The sequence below is a fragment of the Macaca thibetana genome, chromosome 20 (assembly GCF_024542745.1).
Source record: "Macaca thibetana thibetana isolate TM-01 chromosome 20, ASM2454274v1, whole genome shotgun sequence".
Classification (NCBI taxonomy): Eukaryota; Metazoa; Chordata; class Mammalia; order Primates; family Cercopithecidae; genus Macaca; species Macaca thibetana.
In genome coordinates, this window is record NC_065597.1 from 22,247,262 (window position 1) to 22,268,669 (window position 21,408).

The window sequence follows — 21,408 nt, forward strand, 5'->3', positions numbered from 1 at the left end:
ATACAGGAAAAGGACTGCCTTGTAAAGTCATTTGATTAGGGATCCAGAGGGTATACTGGCAGAGGACAGATTTTTCAGCCCCTTCACAATTCAAGGGCCAGCTACACAACTGGCTTGTGTTCCTCACTGACACCTCCCTGGGTAGCAAGGTGCATTTGTGCGCCTTCCCTTTGCCAGGCATTTCTAAGAGGATGAATCCTAACAGGTATGGCAGGCAGAGGGCGGGGGCAGGGAAAAGAATAAGATGTTCCTTGGTGTACCCCATTGTCATGAGTTAATCATTTCTCTAAACTGTGGGGGTGGAGTGTTCCAACTTCAGTCGGCTTGTCATGAGACTGCCCTGGTGGTTGCTGCCAGAGGACCCACAAATGCCAAGTTCCTAACCTGAGCCCTGCCAGCCTTCAGGACCTCCTCTGCATGAAGAGCAATTGGCAGAAAAGAACACGGTAGGGGAGGCACCGTAGACCTCTTCTGGTCTGTACTGTTCAAAATCACATGACATCCCCCAGAGACCTGGTGGGAAGCCAGGGATTTAGGCCCTAGAAATGGAGCTCAGAAAGGAGGAGAAAGGTCCCTGATGGTCTGTGGAGAGGGGCTTGGCCACCAGAGGGATCAAATGGCTCAGGCAGGGAATATGTATCCCCCTCTCAGATCTGAGGGCAGATTTTCAAATGTATGCATGATTCTGGGGTGCTACAAAGGGTATAGAGTATGGAGTCAGAACATTACACACCAACAAGAATATGGGTTTTGAACCCAGACCTCAGTTTGAATCTGAGTTCCAGCACTGCCCCGTTGCTTGGCCATCAGTTACTCACCTCCTTTAGCCTCTGTCTCCACTCACTACAGTAATACCTGCCTGGTGGGAAGTGAGGCTTCTGTGAGAATCAGAAGTAATAATAGGTCCTTGGCACTTAAGAGACTCTCAGTAACCAGCAGTCATCACCACCGTCGTCGTTTTTTTTTTTGGCCATTACAGTTGGGATTAGACTAACCGTCCCTAAGCAGCTATTAAGCATCACACTCCCTGGACAAAGACATGAAAAACTCAGGATGATTCGGAAGGCAGATCTAGAAATGGTGAAAGGACTGGCGAGTGCCTCTGTGTGTATATTGTACCTGGGCTCGGTGATCTGGCTAAAGGAGAGGTACTGGGGCCAGGTGACAGCAAGTCTCTATATGGCAGGCCCACAAAACGGAGGTGCAGGCTTCATTTGTACTTTGATGTGTATGCTTCCTTCTTTAAACTTGTAATAATCAGAGTTATAGCTGCTTTTGAACTGTTGTGTGCCCAGGAAATGGCCAACTGTTATCACTCATCCTTACAAGAACCACATGAAGGGTGTATTATTATATCCACTTTCCAGATGAGGAGACTGAGGCTCAGTGGCTTGTCACAGGTGTTAAAGACAGGATTCCAATGTAAGGACTTCTGGCTTCAGCACAGGGGATTTTCCTACCATCCCATAGTGCCACCCCATCTGCAAAAATACCTGGATCTTTCTTCCTCCTGCTGCTTCTCAGTTCCCTCCAGGACTGAAGAGATGATATTGATTCTCGCTCGATAGAGGTTAGAAAGGGACTCTCCCTTCCCTAGCTGAACAGAGAGGGTTTCTTTTTTCTTTTCTTTCTTTTATTTTTAAATGGGAAACTTACAGGGAATAAGATCTGTTTCTTCACTTGCTTTGCAAGAGAGTTGGATTTGTACACATTGCCTGAGCTGGCTCGGTTTTCTAAAGACCTAACTTTGCAGCATTCTTCAAGGGCTCCAGAGAGTCCCTTGTGCCATCAAATTAAGTTTGGAAACTTCAATAAAAAAGTCCCGAAGGAAACTGTCAATTAATGCATTTACACTGAAGCATCATACTTGGGAAAAACATCTTCAAACGCAAACGCTGTTTTCCAGCCATTAAAAAGTTTATGCGCTGCTTGGTTTCCATGGATACCTGAGGTAATAGCCTCCTTCCTCTCATTGAAGAGTAAATGTTGCTCAGTTACTTTTTCCCTTTTTTTTTTTTTTCACTTTTGTCTTTCAGACTTTTTTCTTCCATCCCTATTTATGAAAACAAAAAGATAACTAAATTGAAACCTGGCAGTGTAATTTGTCAGAGGAAGGCACCCTGTTTTATAAGCTCAGGTGATTTCATTTTTGCTCACCTGTTTATTTCATGACACTTGCAGGAAAGAGAAGGAGAATTTTCATTTGATCAAATCATTTCCATGGTCCATCAAACACACAAATTAAAAAGGGAAATGTTACCAGTCTTTAAAAAGAGTCTTGATTGTGTATAGAGCAGAGATTGGCAAACTACGGCCTGCCGGCCAAATTTGGCCCACTGCCTACTTTTTATAAATAAAGTTTTATTGGAATACAGACACGTTCATTTGGGTAGACGTTGTCTGTGGCCAGTTTCACAACAATAGCAGAGTTGAGTGATTGTGCCAGACATTATACAGACCACAGAGCCTAAATTACTTAATCTCTGGCCCTTTGCAGAAGTAGTTTACTGACCTATTACGTAGGGGAAAGAATGAGGGCTTCGGTGGCATTTAGTAGTGTTGTCACTTTTGTCATTGGTCTTGACCTGACTCAGTGTCCGTATTGTTGAGATGGAAATGATGGGACCCTCAGTAGTGTTTTGAGATAGAAGGCACACAGTAAGGGAACAACGAATAGGAATTACATTCCATCGAGATTCTTTTGCTAGAAGGATACAAAGAAACCTACTTTGTGATTCTAGATGTTTTTTAGGAAACCCGAAGTATGAAAAAATCCAAACCAAGTAGTTCCACTATTGTTCCCGGGTCTGTGCGTGCTGCGTGTCTTTCCTGGGAGAAGGTCAGAGCTGGAGTGGGGCACTCCATTCCGGCAAGACAAGGCAAACAATAGAGGCCACAACAGTCTAGGAAGAAATCTTTAATTTCTATTCAGCTTTAAAGAGTTTGAGAGAGTTATTTCCCCTCTGTTAACAAACGAGTTCAAGTACATGCCTTCATATTATAAAAGTACCTGAAATTGCCTAGAATTGCAGCATGCATAGCTTGTTAGTATTTACATATATTTACATAGGGAAACAAGAGAAAGATCTACAGTTATTTACAGTCTACGTAGGGGAAGAGAAAGGCAGCCTAATTGTATTTCCTAAAATACAGTAGATGAGTAGTCAGCACATGCATATTTAGATAATATTTGCATGATAGAATGCAAACTTTAAAAAAGACATACCTTTGTAACTTTCTATGCTAAGGTGTTGCATAATCAAGGTTAATTTTTTTTTGTTCGTTTTGTTTCTAGTCTATTTGCATCAAGTGCTTTAAAATGCTCACTAACACCGAGGCAGAATTATTTACCCGGGCAATTAAAGCAACAGCACACACGATCATTTCCTACTAACTAGCAACACGCTGCTGGTGAATGAAATATCTATTGTTTCTCATTACCCATCGACCACTGTGAAGAGATCTCTCTCTGTAAAGGCAGTACCTAAGCTATCACCATTAATTATGGAAGTAATATAAATGAGATGCTCGCCACAGTATGTTCTAAATGAAATATTAACAAGGCCAGCGTCTTGGAGCCTGAGAAATGGTCTGTTCCAGTGAGCTCTCTATGGAAATCCACACACCTAACGCAGTCATGCCCGATTTGAAATAGCGGGGCTGGACATTGGGGGCTTTGCCTGTGAGATCTGAATTATTGCAAAGTACATCCTCTGAATTTGTTTCTGGAAGGCAGAGTTAAGAGTTAATTCCTTACCATGATGTGGCCCCAGCAGAGACCTTGTGTGTGTTTTTTTTTTCTTCAGTGCTTTTTCAGACTATGTTATAGAATACTTAAGGGGCATATGTGCAAACGAACTGTCAACCTTAAAATCTAAACAAACAGCTTGTTTGTGGTTTGTCCTGAAATCCTGCCTGCTCACAAAACAACGAGCTACTTGGTTTTCTAAAAGACGTAATTTGGCAGGCAGACTTCGTAGAGCCATTCTGTGCAGAAGAAGGGAAGGGGGAAGCTGTTTGTTTCACCTGTACTATGAAGATATTCTTTGCGCTATTAGAACTGAGCTAATTAATTCTGCCTGTCAATTATTTCAAAGGCTTATTTCAGCGTACATGGCGAATACAGATGCATACATTTATACGCAGTCCACGAGCTAGCTATAACCATAACAGAGGTTAAAGAAGTAGAGTAAAAGTGTAAAAATGTTTCAAATAAACATACACTAAGTATCTTCTTTGATCTCTTATAAACACTCAGCAGTCCCTCAGCACGGGCATCAAGGTGGCCCAGTTGGAAAAGTTCAGTGACATGCCATCAGATTTGTTCCATGTAGAAGGATGACACTATCAGTTAGATGCTTATTTTGGTGGCAAATCTTTTTTTTTTTATGTTCTAGGGTACATGTGCACAACCTGCAGGTTTGTTCCATGTGTATACATGTGCTGTGTTGGTGTGCTGCACCCATTAACTCGTCAGTTACATTAGGTATATCTCCTAATGCTATCCCTCCCCCCTCCCCCCCACCGCACAACAGGCCCCGGTGTGTGATGTTCCCCTTCCTGTGTCCAAGGGTTCTCATTGTTCAATTCCCATTTGCTGGCAAATTTCTATGGCACTTCTGCTTGGCCATTTCAAACTAACCATGGAAGAATGGATACCCCAATGCAATTTTTCATCCCCATTCAGAAAGAAACTTCTTAGAGCAAAGAAACTTCTTTGAGCAGACAGCATCAGAGGGAATGCCTAGGGAATTCTTCCATGTATATAAGACATCATCAACAATACCTTCTCTTAGTTCCAATGAGACAGCCTCTCAGGTCCAGTCAGTTCTAGAACACTTTGGGCAGGCACGAATGGAAGATGGAACAAGCGTGCATGCAGTCACCCACATGGATTGCTCTGAAGCCATTTCTTTTTCCTTCCCTCGTTAGGAGTACCCTCACCCCAACCCCAGCAAAGCATGTCTTGGGTCTCACAATAACAGCAGGTCTCAGAAAGATAAAATAATTCTGAATGTTACGACTCGTCCCTTTTAAGACTAGACATCCATCTGTCACAGATCCTTTGGAATGTCGATGGCAAGACTTCTGGAACACGGAGGAGGTACGAAAAGGGCTTCATTCATTTCATGGAAAAGCTCAGAACAGTTTGTCAACTTGGAAACACAGGCCCTGACAGCGTAGCAAGGTCACCCTGCCCTTCAATCCTGCTGATAGCCCAAGTTAACATCCTCCCATGCCTTGGCCTTCCCAGAACAAACATGGCTTTGGACGCCTTTGGAGGGTTGGGACTGGCTGCGTATTTTTCTCTAAAACTTAAGTTTTAGGAAAGAATTCTTTCCAGCTTTCCATCCTGAACCTGCTGGTCTCCAGGCTCATTCCTGCAAATATTTCACAGAGGAGTAAGAGCCACATTCCTGCTGGCTTTCCAACTCATTCTACTCTCGTTTTCAAGTCAACCTCTTAAAACTCCTTAGTGATCTTGCAAGAAATTCATGTCTTTTGTCAGGGAGAATGGCGTGGCCTTTGTATGACACTTCCCTTTAGCCAGACTCGGATTTGGGGGCGTCATATTTGGGATGCCTGCACGGCTAACAGGAAAGGGCCCAGGACAGCTCACAGGTTCTCTCTGAACAGAAGGCTGTGAACACGTGGCTGTCATTTGAAAGCTGCATGGCCCTCTTCCCCCTGCATGCGTTTCTCTCAAGGTGTCCCTTGTAATTTGTGGTGGTGGTCTGTGCTTGAACCTGTTGCACTTATGGTGATGGACTGGCACTTCACTCTGTGCCACTGCCATCGAGCCCCCCTCATAGACACTGTCCCCAGTGTCACTTGGGGATTGACACTCTTCACCTGTCACGGGAGAGGCAACCGAAAAGGAGCCTGAGGTTTTTCTACCTTTGTGAACCTTTCTAGCAAAGAAACTTTTTTCCTTGCGGCAAAAGATGAATATCCAAACACATTGTCCACATCTATTTTGTTAGGGAGGGCATGTTCTCTTCCGGAGGGCTAAGAGCTGGAATGGGATTGAAATGGATTCTCCAGAACACTTTGTCACACTTTTAAAGCCTAAAAACAAACATTTGCTTTCCTGATCATCTTCACTGTTTCTGTTTGGGAAATTGAGCGCATTCCTCTTCTATAATAAAGGTTAAGAACAGCCTGTGAGTTAGCAAAACTCCCAAAGGCTTAGGAAGCAAGTTACATTTCAATACCTACAGGAAGCATTTGCATGTATCTAAGCCTGGATTGTTCAAGGCCTTTGTGGGAGTCAGTTGTCAGGAATCTGTAGGAATGACTTTGTGAGGAATCATTGGAGGAGGGGCAGTACGCGGGATGGATCAGTATTTTCTCTGCAAACCTAATGAAACACGTCGGAGCTCGCACCTACATGCGTAGGAACTGATAAGATGGAGATTGTGTCCGTTTCACTTGTTTGGGATGTCTGTGCTTTGAAAAAATTCTGTCGTCAAAGAGTAGGTTCCTTAGTTCGGCAAATCTGGCACCTGGAGATGGCATTTTGAATCGGACAACCTTTTTAGTAAGGGTCACTTGCTGTCGGATCATCCGAGGTGGTGCTGAGTCTTCATTTTGGTTCATCCAAATGGATATCATTTCAGTGTAGCTCCCTGTCTAAATCAACAATGGAAAAAAAATCTCCCTTTAATATTTCTCAGGCGAACGCACGACAGCCCACAGATTTCATTTTAGGCCACGTTAGGGCATCACCTCGTGGCCAGACGTAGCCTGGCCGAGAAGGCAGCAGAGCAGGCAGAGGGGCATAGGAAGCCAGAGCCCTGTGAGAGACATTGATGAGGAAATGGGCCACGTCCAAATATTTGTGTCACATTTTTGGGGAGCAGGTTTCATGTACCCATGGACACGGAGTCTGAAGTCACTTGTCTACGTGATTATCTGTGTGGCTTTGGACGAGCTGCTTTTGATCTCTGATAGCAAGTAGGCTTCTCTGTGAAAGGGAATGCTGTCCCTGGCTCATAGAGCTAGGTGAGGGTTAGACAATGCTTATAAAGCTCTCCGCCCAGAGTCTGGCGAATCGTAACCTCTCAATAAACGCTAGTCATTGTCGCCACTTGAATAGTCCTCCTTGGCTGCAACTCACTGAAAAAGCTGGGCAGTTTGCAGAGCCGAGGTCTTTGGAGTAGACATCTCTGCTGTCTTCTGCTGCTTCCCATCATTTTGGTGGAAGTTGGCGTGTTCGTTGGTTAGCACTTACTCCAAATTGAATTGTATTTCATTACAGAAGTATCACGGTGGAAGAATAGGGTGACTTACTGGTGCGGTCACCGAGCCAGGGAGGCCCATGAGCCTCATTCCTGTACAGGCTGCATTACTTTATGAACTAATGGAATTCGTGGCAAATGTGTCCCCTAAAAGATTGCTCTTGGACAGTGAGTAGGGAACACGTGGCCTTTTGGAGCAGTTTGCTTTCATTTGTGTTTCCAATCAGAGATTGAAGCTGTAGTTGTTTGTGAGGAATGGCTGTATCCCAGTCGCCGAGGTATCTGGAGATGACCTCTACACCGTTCTGGGAGAGTGGTTATACACTCTCCAGGGGGAGAGTTACTTGGAGACAGGGAAAGACAGGGCGTGGAGACGGCCATGCATTCCACCCGTGACATGAGGGCTCACCCCCTCATCTCCACCACAGCAGCTCTCTGATAAATGATTCTGTTCCCAGTGGTGTATTCAGAGAGTCACTGGATAAGGTGGCTGGCTTTGCATTTGGGAAGTGGTTGCTTTACCCAACAGACACCAGATGAGGAACAATGGAAGTAGGCAGGGTTTGAAGAGGTACATGTCTTTCCTTTTAGCCAAACCTGCTCACTTCAGATCACCTCTTTGTCCTGGGATTTTAGTCTTGGAAACACTGCTCGCCTTCAGAAGAGCTGTTCTCCTTCCCTGCCCTTGGTGTTCCAAGCCTAATCTAACTTCTAGGGTGTGTTCCTTTCATACCTCTACTTTTTGCATAAGTGGATTAATTCAGCCTTTGCTGTGCAATGTCCCTGTAAGAAAGCAATCTCAGAACATCTACTCTCTATCATTGAATATATAGATATGCCATGATATTGTGTCTATTTCTTATATATCTCACAGTTAAGTACTTTAAGACAGGAATCTAGTCTTTCTTTTAAATAAGCATGCATTTTAAAATAGAAAAACCTGAAAACAAAACCTTGTGTATCATGTGTCCCTGTATTATATTAGAGTACTAACCAATGCATTACAAATATCAATATGTGGGTTTTTTTTTCTTTGCCATATATTGTTTATCAGAAACCTCTGTACCCTTTCCTTTAAAGAAGTCAATATTCATTTGTATTCTGTGCTGACAACTATAAATTGATGGCTAGCAGTTATAAAATGAATGTTGATGAAAAGCAGCTACTTAACATTTTCATCCCAACACAGAGTTTTGGAAGGATGGATAATTTAGATCTGAGGGCCTCAACTATAAATAAACAGCAACTGCTTTCTAAATCCCACCTTTCTGTAGTTGAAGATTGTGCCACAAATCTGACAAATGATTTTTGAAAGAGAATGATGAATCCTTATTACCAAGATACTCTTAACTTAATCCCAAACAAGAGTCCTGGGTAATTTTACATACACTATCAAGATTGATTGCACAGTTCTCCTCTGGCAGCTCACAAATGTTTGACTCGATAGGAAATGGCATTCGGGCGTGATTAAAGATTCTACTGGGCTTCCCAGAAATTCTCAGTCCTGTGTCGTCAACACCCTAACTGATTGCCATTGCTGCGGGATAGACACACCTCCCCCATTTCCCATGATTAGCTACCGTATACAATCTACAGACTTCTGATAAATGATTCTCAAAAAAAAAAAATCTTTTAGGGGAACCCATAGCTCCAGCCAGTTGTTTGTATGTCAAGGTATTATTTTATCACAATGGATCAGTAAGCAATGGTGACAACTAGCAAGGCATTGCTTCAGGTATTTTATAATGGAGTTGTTAACGTTATTTCCTTTAGATGACTCTTTCATCTTTTCTGCATTATGAACTGATGCCCCCAAAACTGGTGTGAAAGTCATCTGATGGTGATTAAAGTGCGCCTTAAAAACGTTTTTTTTTAAATCGGTTTAAAAATGCTTTCTCTTGTATCGGCAGTACCGGCTTGTTTACTCTTGAGATTTCACTAATGTGGCTCAGTCTTGTTCTGATGATATGCAGACCGAAAAGCTGATGAGCCAAAAATGAGAACTTGTTACTAAACTGTCGCCACATCTGATCATATAAAGATGTCACTCAGAGGTTGCCATTGGTACGGCTGAAAAGAGAATTCTCCAAGAGACCAAAGGGGCGGTGTGCATGGGATCAACAAGATATTGTTACTGCTTAATTAATTGTCCAGCAAGGGAGGAAAGTAGAGTGAGTACCCATCAGCACGAAGCATGAATCTGAGGAGGAGAATTTGCCAAAGGGAGACGATTGATTTTTGGAGTAGAGAAGGTGGTGTTTGCTGTCAGATGCCCTCCTGTGTACTGTGTTCTGCAAAGCCAGGGCCACTTGTGATGGAATTTAGATAGTAAATCACCCCAAGCCATCTCCTGATAGAAAGTTAGGTTTTTCCAAAAGGTATGACTCTCAGCATTGTAACCAAATACAGGTTGGCATGAAACAAAACCAGTTGTAATTGCCTTCAGATTCCATGGAAGGAAAAGGTAGGTCCCCAGCTCCCGCATCAACAGCATTCTGAATCAATGGGACTGCAGAATTTCTTTGCAAAAATACCATTCCAGTAATGCAAAAGTGCAACATGATATCGTTACAGAAGGTCATAGTGGCAAAATATTTTATCAAGTTAGTAAGAATTCTGCATTTCGCTTTCCCAAGTGGACTGCTTTGGTTTTTCCTCAAAATTGGCAGAACAGTGAAAGGCCAGTCTGTCATACGACCGAATGCTGAATAGTGTAACCATTGTGGCATAGGGGGCGGGAGGCTGCACTTGAAATGAGTAAGCTGGATTCTCCCACCACTCAGGAGTTAAGTCACTTGGCCACTCTGGTGGTATTGGCAGCTGCAAAGTAAAATGGAAATCTATGACAGATATCTGGAAGTTGATGCAAAACACCATCTCCACCAGAACTCTGCTAAGATTCCAGACCAAATTGCTATTTGGCTTGAGTTAGCTGGATGAGCATCTCAATTCTCCAGTTTGTCTGTAGAGGCACTTCTGCTTCCCTTTTCCCCACATGGGATGCAGTAGAGCCAGATAAACCACTTGAACTTGTTTTGATAAATGTGCCAGGTGCTAAGCTCAGGGTTATTAGGAATAATAATTCAGTGAAAGGAAATTTGGATGACATGAACTCATTTCCATTAGACTTGAGCCACACAAATCAATGGGAAAAGAAACAGCTGAATCCAGGATACAGTCCAGGATACTATCTGGCGATTTGGAGTGGGCATGGTAATGGAAGGAGATTGGGGAGGTAACAAACCAGTTGCTATTTAATTAAGTTCAAGTCAGGTCAAATTCAGGACCAATGGGGCTTGGCCAGTATCTTCAAGCACCCAGGTATTATCAAAACCCAAGTCTTTGTCTCACTCACGGGCCACACCCTTCCCAGAGATTTGACCAATTTTGAGACCAACTCAAATGTGACTACATACCCTGACACTGAAGAAGCTCAAACCAAACAACAAACCCAAGTCTTCTGTGTGGCACGTTCTTCACATCATAACACCTTTCTCAGGACCCTAGTTCTCAGAATGGACCTGGCTCTCCCAGGGATCCTAGAATGCAAGCACAGTGATTGCAAACTAAACCATTTGAGGGAAACTCCTCCAGTAAGCACCCTTCATGGTCACAATGTAAACCCTGCAGGGGCAGAAAATAAGATTTGGGTGGGGTCAGAAAGCCATTTCCCCCACAAAGTTCCTTACTGTTTGCCTAGTAGGGGCAACTTTAGTTACCTTTTCCGGTCCTCTCTTGCAACCCCTCTCCCTATCAGCTGAAAATTAGTGGATGCAGTTAGAGCTGTGAAACACATAAATAATCATAAGATGCCAGATAAACTGTATTGGTTTCAAATTAGAGACGTGCCAACCATGTCTCCCTCTGAACAGCAGCCTATTATTTTTAATTATGGCTTGCAAAGCAAAGTGATTTCTTGCCCTCTTTACAGCATCCCTGACAGTATTGTCAGTTTGGATGATATGATGCCCCATCAGTGCACACATCCCCAGCCACAGCCCCAACTGTTACTCAAAAGGTGAATGAAAGTGATCAGTTGCACTCTTTGCAACTTACATTCTGAAATGGGCTGGAAAGAAATGTACACCCTTACCCATGATCCCATTGTAAATCTGGGACAAATACGACATTTAGAAAAAGGTTTTCACGGTATCCGGATGAATTAAGAAATGTGTTATGTATTTGTGCTAGGTATGGATGTACGGTGAGGAGTATGTATGTGTATGTGCATTAAATGTTTTAACACAGCATTGCCCATCCTTCCCCTAGCAGCACCGTGGGCAAAGCATAAACAGATGATCTGGCACCAGCCCCAATTGGGTTTTCTCCCTGATGGACCATAATTAAGAGTGGTTGATTTGTCAGAAAATTCTTCAACTGATGTGGTATCGAATTACATTATAGATACATGGAGAAGTCGAGGGGTTGGGTGAATTTGTTCTTGCACGTTCAGAAGGTACCATCTTTTTCTCTGTGTGGAAGAGGCGCCTGCCACAACTAATTGATATATGTATTTCTTTTCCAAGCCTGTTCCTATATGAGGTGTCAAAAGTCACACCAGCTTTACAAGCGGAGTTTATGAACTCGTTTTTCCAGGATACTCCCATTATGCTTTTTACAGTCATGTGCTTTCAGCCCAGTACCCTTTGCTATGCCAAGATCCAGCTGAAACTGAACCACATGGGGGAGGCTCGCTACTGCCCAGGCAGTTGAAATGATGTCATTTCGTCGTTCCTTTTCTTACAACTTTGTCTGTCTTGGATTTCCAGCAACAGGGAGCTGCCACCACCGTGTACTGTGCTGCTGCCCCAGAACTGGAGGGTCTGGGAGGAATGTATTTCAACAACTGCTGCCGCTGCATGCCCTCGCCAGAAGCACAGAGCGAAGAGACGGCCCGGGCCCTGTGGGCACTCAGTGAGAGGCTCATCCAAGAACGGCTTGCCAGCCAGTCCGGCTAAGAGGAGCTCGGAGTGGATGGGCGCAGACACCCGCCCTGTGTGTGTGTCCGCTCACGCAAGTGCCAGAGCTGGGCCCCTTCCAAATGTCCCTCCAATGCAGATCCGCAAGAGTGAAGGAAATAAGAGCAGTCACAACAGAGTGAAAAATGTTAAGTACCAATGGGAAGCAGGGAATTCCTGGGGTAAAGTATCACTTTTCTGGGGCTGGGCTAGGCCTAAGGTCTCTTTGCTTTCTGATGGTGGCCTGTTGGAAAGTATAAAACCTGGTTGGTGTGTAGGTTCCGTATCTCCCTGGAGAAGCACCCGCAATTGTTTTTCTTTTACTGTTGAATAGCCTGAGGTCCCCTCGTCCCATCCAGCTATCACCACGGCCACCACTGCAGCCAGGGGCTGGCTTTCTCCTACTTAGGGAAGAAAAAGCAACTGTTCACTGCTCCTTGCTGCATTGATCCAGGAGATAATTGTTGCATTCATCCTGACTGAGCCTGAGCCAGTTTAGCAACTACTGGGGAGACAAATCCCAGAACCCTGTCCCAGCGAGCCAGGATGGCGGTGACACCCAGACAGAGTAGAATACCCAGAGCTTCCAGGTGGCAAAGTACTTGTCACAGACTCCCTCGCCACTGCTATACAAAAAATTCTTTAAAGATTATAACAAATTTTTCAAATCATTCCTTAGATACCTTGAGACTCAGGAAGGGAAGCGTGTGTACTTAAGAATACATAGGATCTTTGGGGGGGCGGAGAATAAAAAGTTAATCCCTTTGTCCGTCAGTCACAGTCTCCGTTCTCGAGCTTTCACATTCTACTTAAAGTTCCTGCTGTGCCTCCCATCCTATGCTTAATAAAAGAACATGCTTGAATATGATCACCTGAAGTTTGTACTGTTTCTTTAAATGTTTCAGTTTTTTTGTTTTTGTTTTTTTTTAGAAAAGAAATCTAGAGGAAAAATAAAGCGCTTCTCATAGACGCCAGGAAAACACGATTCTTGTTTCTTCTCTGAGTTTGTGTTTTGTTTTTGTGCTTTGTGGCTGTCCGTGGGCCAAGTTGTCTCACGCGATTAGCATGCCAGCATCGTATTTTCTGTTAAAGAAAGAAAAGAAAAATGACTATTGTTTCATTTTACCTTAAGATGTTTTGTTATTACTTACAGTGAGTTATTTTAGTCCTCAATGGTCTGCTCCCCTGTAATTAGCAAGTACTTAGTGATTAGTGGGTATCTCTATGTTTGAGAATGGGAGCTGTGCAGAGGCTCTTCTCTGCACATCCCATCTCATAGACACCATGGTTTCCAGCCTGTTCCAGGAAGCACATGAGTCCACCTTGGCAAGACGGAGAGAATGCTTTTGCTGAAATACCAGGAAGGTGTGGAGGCTGGGTGTCATTGTTCCCCCTCCTGATAATGGCAGCTTCAGGCCATGTCATGAACTTCTGTGCCTTTGCATCTGTGGTGCACAACAGTCAAACAAACACCATTGCTCTCCAGTGGCCCATAGCCTGGCCACATCCTCCCATCTGGCTATAGTCTCCCTTACGTAATCCTTATTACCACAGGACCTTTGAAACTATGAATCAGATAATGTCACTTTTCAGACATTATTGTCATTTGCAAAAGCAGCCATCAGAACTCCACTCCCAGTGTCTATACCTGGAGGGGATTACCCCTCCCATAGGACCTCTGACTTTGGCCATGTGACTGGCCTTGGCCAATATGGAAAGTGCTGTGCACTGGGGCTTGCCTTTCCTTGCTGCTCTTTGGAACCCTGCAACTTCCATCGTAGGAACAGCTCCAGGGCTACCATGCTGGATGATGAGAGACATGTAGTGGCTCCCAGAACTGGCATCCAGCAGTTAGACATGTGAGTGAGGCCATCTCAGTCTATCCAGCCCCAGCTGTGCCAATTCAGAGAAGAAACTCCACAGTTAAGAAACTCCACAGTTAACTCACAGCACTGCAAAATATAGTAAACGTTTGTTATTTTCAGCCACTAAGTTTCAGGATTACTTGTTACTCAGCAAAAGCTAACTGATACAGCTTCTCAGCACACTAAGTTTAATTTTTTTTTACCCTAGTTCTCTTATAAAGTTCTCTTACAATTTGGTATCCAGCTACCTCGCTAATCTCAACTTCCAGCACTTTCTCCTCATCTACTGGAAGCCACTCTAGTCTTCCTGTGTTCCTCGAACAGGCCAAGCACACTCCCAACTCAAGGGCTGCATATTTGCTGTTTCCTCTGCTGAAACCCTTTCTTTCCAGAAACCAGCATGCCTTTCTTCCTCACTGATTTTTGGTCTCTGCTCACATGTTATCCCTGTCTTCATAGTGTCATCCCATTCCCATTCCATTCTATTTTTTTTCCCACAACACTTAATATTATTGTACACATTATGTGTCTATTTTCTCTGTCTACCCCCTATAAGAGACACTCCATGAAATTTGTCTGCTTTCTTCACAATTTGGCCACAGTACCTTGAACTGCTCCTGTCACATAGCAGACTTAATAACCACTGAAAGAATGATTCTTACTGACTAGGCTTTATGTTCATGAAAATAATTTCCATCATTGTGACAATGATCTCGAGCCACACAGTGTGCTAAGCAGGCTACAATATTACCACTGTCGCCCAGGCTGGAGTGCAATGGCACGATCTCGGCTCACTGCAACCTCCACCTCCCGGGTTCACACGCTTCTCCTGCCTCAGCCTACCAAATAACAGGGATTACAGTCACACACCATCACACCCAGCTAATTTTTTTGTATTTTTAGTAGAGTTGGGGTTTCACTATGTCGGCCAGACTGGTCTGGAACTCCTCACACCTCATGATCCGCCTGCCTCAGCCTCCCAAAGTGCTGGGATTACAGGCGTGAGCCACTGTACCTGGCTTTTTTTTGTTTTTTTTTCTGAGATGGAGTCTCACTTTGTTGCCCAGGCTAGAGTGCAGTGGCATGATCTCGGCTCACTGCAACCTCCGCCTCCCAGGTTCAGGTCAAGCAATTCTCCTGCCCCAGCCTTCAGAGTAGCTGGGATTATAGGTGCCCACCACCACACCTGGCTAATCTTTGTATTTTCAGTCAAGATGGGGTTTGACCACGTTGGCCAGGCTGGTCTCAAACTCCTGCCCTCAGGTGATCCACCCGCCTGAGCCTCCTGAAGTGCTGGGATTACAGGTGTGACCACCACGCCCAGCCATTACATCTGATTTCTAATATGACTACAGTCTTGCCAGTTCACACCTTCTATTTTACTGATGAAAAATCTGAGGCCAAGAAGTGTCATAATTTGCTGTTGTCCATACAGCTCACAAATTGACAGAGCGGCAGTTCACACCCAGGAGTGTTTGATTTCAAGGTCACACAGATTCCCTGCACCATTGCCAATGCTCCTTCCATAAGTCGAAAATATCCATTCTGGTAGGATGCACCATCTTTTTTTCTTTTAAATAGAGATGGGATCTTGCTATGTTGACCAGGCTAGTCTGGAACTCCTGGCCTCAAGCAATCTTCCCATTACAGGCATGAATCACTGTCCCTGGCCATGGATGCGCCATCTTAATGTCTTAGCCTGATCAGAGAGCTGACTTTATGGGTCCGACTGTAGCTATGCGTCAAGCATTTGGTGGAAGTGAAAGTTAAGCCAGGAGAAAGACACTGGCATATCATCAGCCAAGGTGCTGTGCAAAACATCAAAGAGAACCAAGAGAGGACATGCTGGCCCCCTGCCTCCTGGCCCTGTCTAGGGCCTCTATGCTGACTTCCTCCTCTGTGGATCCTACAGGGTTCACACCCACAGGCTAACAAGATGAGGCCTGGGGGAACTTTTAAGGATAGATAAGGATTCTCCCAGTCATATAGACCAAGTCTTCATACCAAGTGCTACATCCTGGAAATTCAAGATTTAAGGGAAACTCCTCCACAGCCTCTGCTATAAAGGAATTTACATCCTGCATCTGTAGGAATCCTCACAAAGCACAAGGTCCTAATCAACTTTATCAGAAGTTCTCTAGGTTACTTGAAGATGAACTGAGGCCCCATAACAGTAGCCATTGCTGCCTTGTGCCCATTTCTCCCTGAACCCACTCAGTCAGACACTGTCAGTCCCCGTGGCCATTTTCTCTTGCCAGACACATCAATCTTATTTCCTTGGCTATTTCTGTGATAAATTCCTGACAGGCGAGCAAGTGGATGGCATAATTCCTATCATTCCTACTTTAGCTTATTCTATGGCCAACCCTATTTCTCACCCTTTGTCATATGTGCACATCTGTATATGTATGTATACATGTCATGTGCACATCTATATATGGACCTGTATGCATGCACAAATATGTGTGCCATACATGTAAACCCATAGGCATTATAGATGTATAACATATATACAGCACATGTGCATATGCACATATATGTATTGCATATATATGTGTATATTCACATATATGTATACAGATGGTCCTTAACTCATGATGGTTTAACTGAAGAGTTTTGAACTTTAAGATGATGTAAAACTGATACTCATTCAGTAGAAACTGTGCTTTGAGTACCCATATAGCGATTGTTTCTTACTTTCAGTATGGCATTCAATAAATTACATGAGATATTCAACCCTCTAATAAAACATGCTGAGTGTTCAATGGTTGTGTTAAACGCCTTTGTCCAACTCCAGGTAAACTTAAGTTTTCTGAGCATATTTAAGGTAGGCTGGGCTAAGCTATGATGTTCAGTACATTAGGTGTATTAAATGCATTTTTGAGTTATGATATTTTCAACTTACGATGGGTTTATTAAGCAGTAACCCCATTATAAGTTGAGAAGCACCTGTGTACATGTATGTGTGTATTTGTAGTATATGATTTATATAATAATGATCCTACTCTATCATGTGTTTTTTTTTTTTTTTTTTTTTTTGCGATGGAGTCTCGCTCTGTCGCCCAGGCTGGAGTGCAGTGGCATGATCTTGGCTCACTGCCACATCCACCTCTGGGGTTCAAGCGATTCTCCTGCCTCAGCCTCCCAAGTAGCTGGGATTACAGGCACCTGCCACCATGCCTGGTTAATTTTTATATTTTTAGGACAGACAAGGTTTTGCCATGTTGGCCAGGCTGGTCTTGAACTCCTGCCCTCAGGTGATCCACCCGTCTGGGCATCCCAGACTTCTGGGATTATAGACATGAGCCACCGCACCCGGCATCATCTGCTACTTTTAATTGCAGATGCTATTTACTCAGCATCTACTCTGTGCCAGTTGATGGGTTAGGCAAATCACTTTATGCTCACAGGACGAAAGTGAGTTTTAGAGAAAGAAAGTAACTCTCCACAGTCTCATAGCTGGTAGATAGCAGAGTCAGGAGGTGAGCCAGCTCCATCTGCCTTGACGCCCATGGGCCTTCCACTACACACTACTTTTTTGTGTGGCCTATAGACCAGCAGCATATATACATTACATTTATATAATGGGTGAATTATCTGCAAGGGAAGACCAGTTGATTGGCTCTCCTCCTGATACCGAAATGTCTAGTATAAACCTTACAAATCATTTTTGTACATGCCACTTATCCAGCAATATTGGCTTCAGCCTTGCCTACATTTCCCATACGCCCTCTCTCCTGTTCTGATTGTAAGTAGGTCTGCACCTTCTCGTGGAGTGAACCTCCCGAGTTATTCACACTCACCCGATGCTGCAGAATCCACCCAGACAGGAAGAGTGGGCCAGCTTCTCTGCAGTTGTTTTCTTCCAAGTCCCTCTCTCTCCCTAAGTTTCTTTCAACCCCAAAGGCGGCCAGTTTCCACTTTCACACCTGATTAAAGGAGACCTTTCTGCAACTTACCAATAGGAAACAAGAAATTGAAGCATCCCCCAGCAATGACTGAAGCCTGTGGCTTGCGGTTTTGCTTTTTAAAATGGGGTTATGAGTGGTTTTGTTTTGAACTTCAATGAAGGAGGCCTGATGACTTTCATCAAGGTCAACAGTAGGCCAGAAAGACTTGGCTTGCAATATCCCTGCCCATTCTGGTCACCAGCAGGCACCGTTTTTAGAAGCTTATGTAAAAAAAGAAAAAAAAAAATCTAAAACAGCAATACTTACCCGGTCTATTAACTCTTTGTGTCTTTCAATATATCCAAGCTAGTTTAGCTGAGGTCATTGTAGAATACTACTATCATAGATTATTATTCATATAATTACTGAACAAACAGCTCTGAATTGTATCTATAGATGAAATCATGTAGCAACAATAAAGGTAACTTTTAGAAAGAAAAAGACTCATAATACCACTATTTCAACAAAAATATTTTTATCTTATTGCCTTTCAAGGATTCGTGGCATTTGGCTTCATGCCCCCCTTTTTTTCCCTTCCCACCGCCCCCACCAAACTCATCTTATTTCTCAAAGTTTTCCATTATTTTAATGGCTACCTCACATATCACATAGGTGATGGGCCATTACTTGGAAACCCATTCCCCTACTATGGGACATTTGGGTTATTTCTAGTTTCTGTTAGAACTAATGGTTCCATTAACATCTTTATGCATACAGCTTTTTCCTTCTATTAATTGATCTCCTCAGCATACATTTGTAGACTGTAGAATTGGAGTTCCTAGCTCCAAGAGCTCCTATTGGCCTTTGCCACAGAGAGCCACAGTGCTATCTGGAAGGGTTACACCAGCAGAACCAACATATTACTGTTTGTTTACAACCTTATCAGCACTGGGTGTTGCCATTGAAAACATTTTAAACTGATTTTCCCATTGTCACAACCTATAACTATTTACATACAGTATTCCCAAGCAGCCAGCCTCCTTATTTAAAGTATAAGAATTCTGTCTTTCATTTTCCCACAGGACGGAGTTCACATGTTTAATTAGAGTGGAAATTCAGAGTGAGTCTACATTCAGTTTTGGCAGAAAAATATCAGTCCATCCAAGCTACTGCATTGTCACTAGATTATTCCACCCGTGAAGAGCCTACCTTTTCTCCTTTTCAATCCCCAGTTATAGCACTACATAGAGTCCATCCGAATGCAGTGCAAAGCCCAAAACTCATACCCCAAGCCCCTTCGGTTCACACTGGCTTAGGTATTTACCCCACTAGCTAGGATTCCTTAGCCAGTTACTTCTTCCCAGCTGATGCACCGTCTGCTTTTATAAAAACATGTGCCACACCACTCAGAAAGACTGTCTCACTTCTAAGCTGATCTGTTTACAAGGCCATGCCCTGCTGCATCTTAGGCGTGAGAGAATAAAAGCTCCTTTCAATTTTCAAAACAGGGTTATGGAAATAGAGGTTCTCCATGGCTCATTCAGGTGATGAAGCCTCTGTGTCTTCCTCCCGCTTTCCTGATTTTATCTGATGTTCACCAGGAGCTTGTCCTTTTACTTTGGAATTCTGATAATGTCTCATTTGATGCTGGGCATTCCCCAAGGGACAGTCCACTTTTATAAATCACCATTTCCCGAGTGCTTACCAAACACCTGTCTGAAACTCTGTCTTTATTCATTTAAGTCTCACAGCTTTTGAAGTGAATGTTACTGTCCCCTTTTCACCAATGAGAAAACCGTTCGAATCGTGGGGTCACCACTTCCTGTGACACTGTCCCACCATTGTACCTCTCCAGGGCCATTTGTCTCTGACCCCATTCCCTACTGTCACTGTGCGTCTGTGATCTCCTGTTCCTCAGACTTCATTCCTACCTTGCTGTATGTTCAGTGTAGGACTTGTTTAGGCTTCTCGAAGCTGAGCAAGTGTGAATTCCATTGGTAATTTACCTGAATGTGGCTTTATCGTTATATTCTTTCAATATGATCTGTAATATTGGTTATATAAAAAGTTCTATCATCGTATTTAAAAGGAGTTGATCTTGGAAATAATTGGTAACTAATATTCTGCTAAACAAAATGTATTGCTGTTTTTATTAAAAAGTTAAATGCTCTGGGAGGCTGAGGTGAGGCCTGGTGTGGTGGTGTGCACCTGTAGTCCCAGCTACTCGGGAGGCTGAGGCAGGAGAATTGCTTGAGCCCAGGAGGCGGAAGCTGCAGTGAGCCAAGATGGTGCCACTGCACTCCAGCCTGAGTGACAGAGTGAGACTGTCTCAAAAAAAAAAAAAAAAGGTTAAAAAAGTTAAAATGCATGCTCAACATTTAAGTTTGGGGGGCAGGATCAGAAAAACACACGTTCTCATAGTCCCACCACTCAAAACAACCAACTAGGTAAATACTGTAGTATTTTTTTATGCATTACAAAATTTGTATATATCTTGTAGCTTTCATTTTATATAGTTGTGATTATATTCCATATACACCTTGATATATTTCAAACTAAATAAATTATTTTAAAATAATTTAATGCCTTTATGATCCTGTATCTAGTGAATAGATGTATGGTAGTTACTTCGTCATTTTATTATTCTTGGAGAGTTAAGGTTTCTAACCCTTTACCACCATGTTTTATTAATATAAATCGTGGTTTAGTAAATATATTTGTGTAAGATTTGGGGGAACTGTTTATTTTCTTCACATCAGTTCCAAGGAGAATGCTGAGGTCGAACAACACGAAAATATTTAAGGCTCTGGGTAGCTACTGGCAAGATACTTTTTCTGGGCTGCCTACACGGATGGCTTTTATCCCTACTGCTGGTTTTCTTTGAGAAGAGTAGGTATGTTTCACCCAGGTGGATACGCTGCTGCTCAGTTTATTTTCCCCAGATGATCTGCCTGTCCGGCATGCAGCAGTGTGAATCTTACCGAGGGATGCCGTTAAAGTTCCTGGGTATGCAAAGATCTTTCCCATCCGGAACCAAGACAGAAGAGGAGAGGAGCGTTGTGTCAGCGAAATAAAAAAAGGCTGATTGCGGAAAGCTGAAAGAAACAAGCTAAACTTTGGGTCAGCTGGTTTGGCCAGCCTTTTCATCGTGTTCATTGTTCTGCTGCTTCAGAACCTACTGAGAAAGTTTGAAGACTTTCTTGGCTGCATTGGGAAATATGTTCAGAATTCTTTGCCTGGTTTGCTGAGGCAGGGCTTGCCCTTAAGCTTGGTTCTGGGGAATTTTACCTGGTGTGGCCTAGATTTGAAGAACTTTATGATGAAGTACTTGGCTTTTTGCTCTTATTAGTGGCTGCCTTCAAACCCACTTTAGGGATAGAGGCTGAGCAGATCCTCCCTGGGAAAAAATTCAGTCATGTTGCCGGGCGTGGTGGCTCTCGCCTGTAATCCCAGC

The 21,408-nt window shown here is 43.5% G+C and overlaps 1 protein-coding gene and 1 long non-coding RNA gene across 2 annotated transcripts in view; one reads left to right on the forward strand and one right to left on the reverse strand.

Moving 5' to 3' along the window:
- WWOX (WW domain containing oxidoreductase) overlaps positions 1 to 13,065 on the forward strand; it is a 1,132,972-nt gene extending 1,119,907 nt beyond the window's left edge. Inside the window, exon 9 of the mRNA XM_050773210.1 lies at positions 12,011 to 13,065. Coding sequence (XP_050629167.1) covers positions 12,011 to 12,199 — 189 coding nt within the window. The 3' untranslated portion in view covers positions 12,200 to 13,065. The remainder of the gene's footprint in view (positions 1 to 12,010) is intronic.
- Positions 13,066 to 13,086: 21 nt separating this feature from the next.
- Positions 13,087 to 21,408, reverse strand: part of LOC126944003 (uncharacterized) — a 36,915-nt gene continuing 28,593 nt past the window's right edge. The window contains exon 2 of the long non-coding RNA XR_007721933.1: positions 13,087 to 13,282. This is a non-coding gene — a long non-coding RNA (uncharacterized LOC126944003). The remainder of the gene's footprint in view (positions 13,283 to 21,408) is intronic.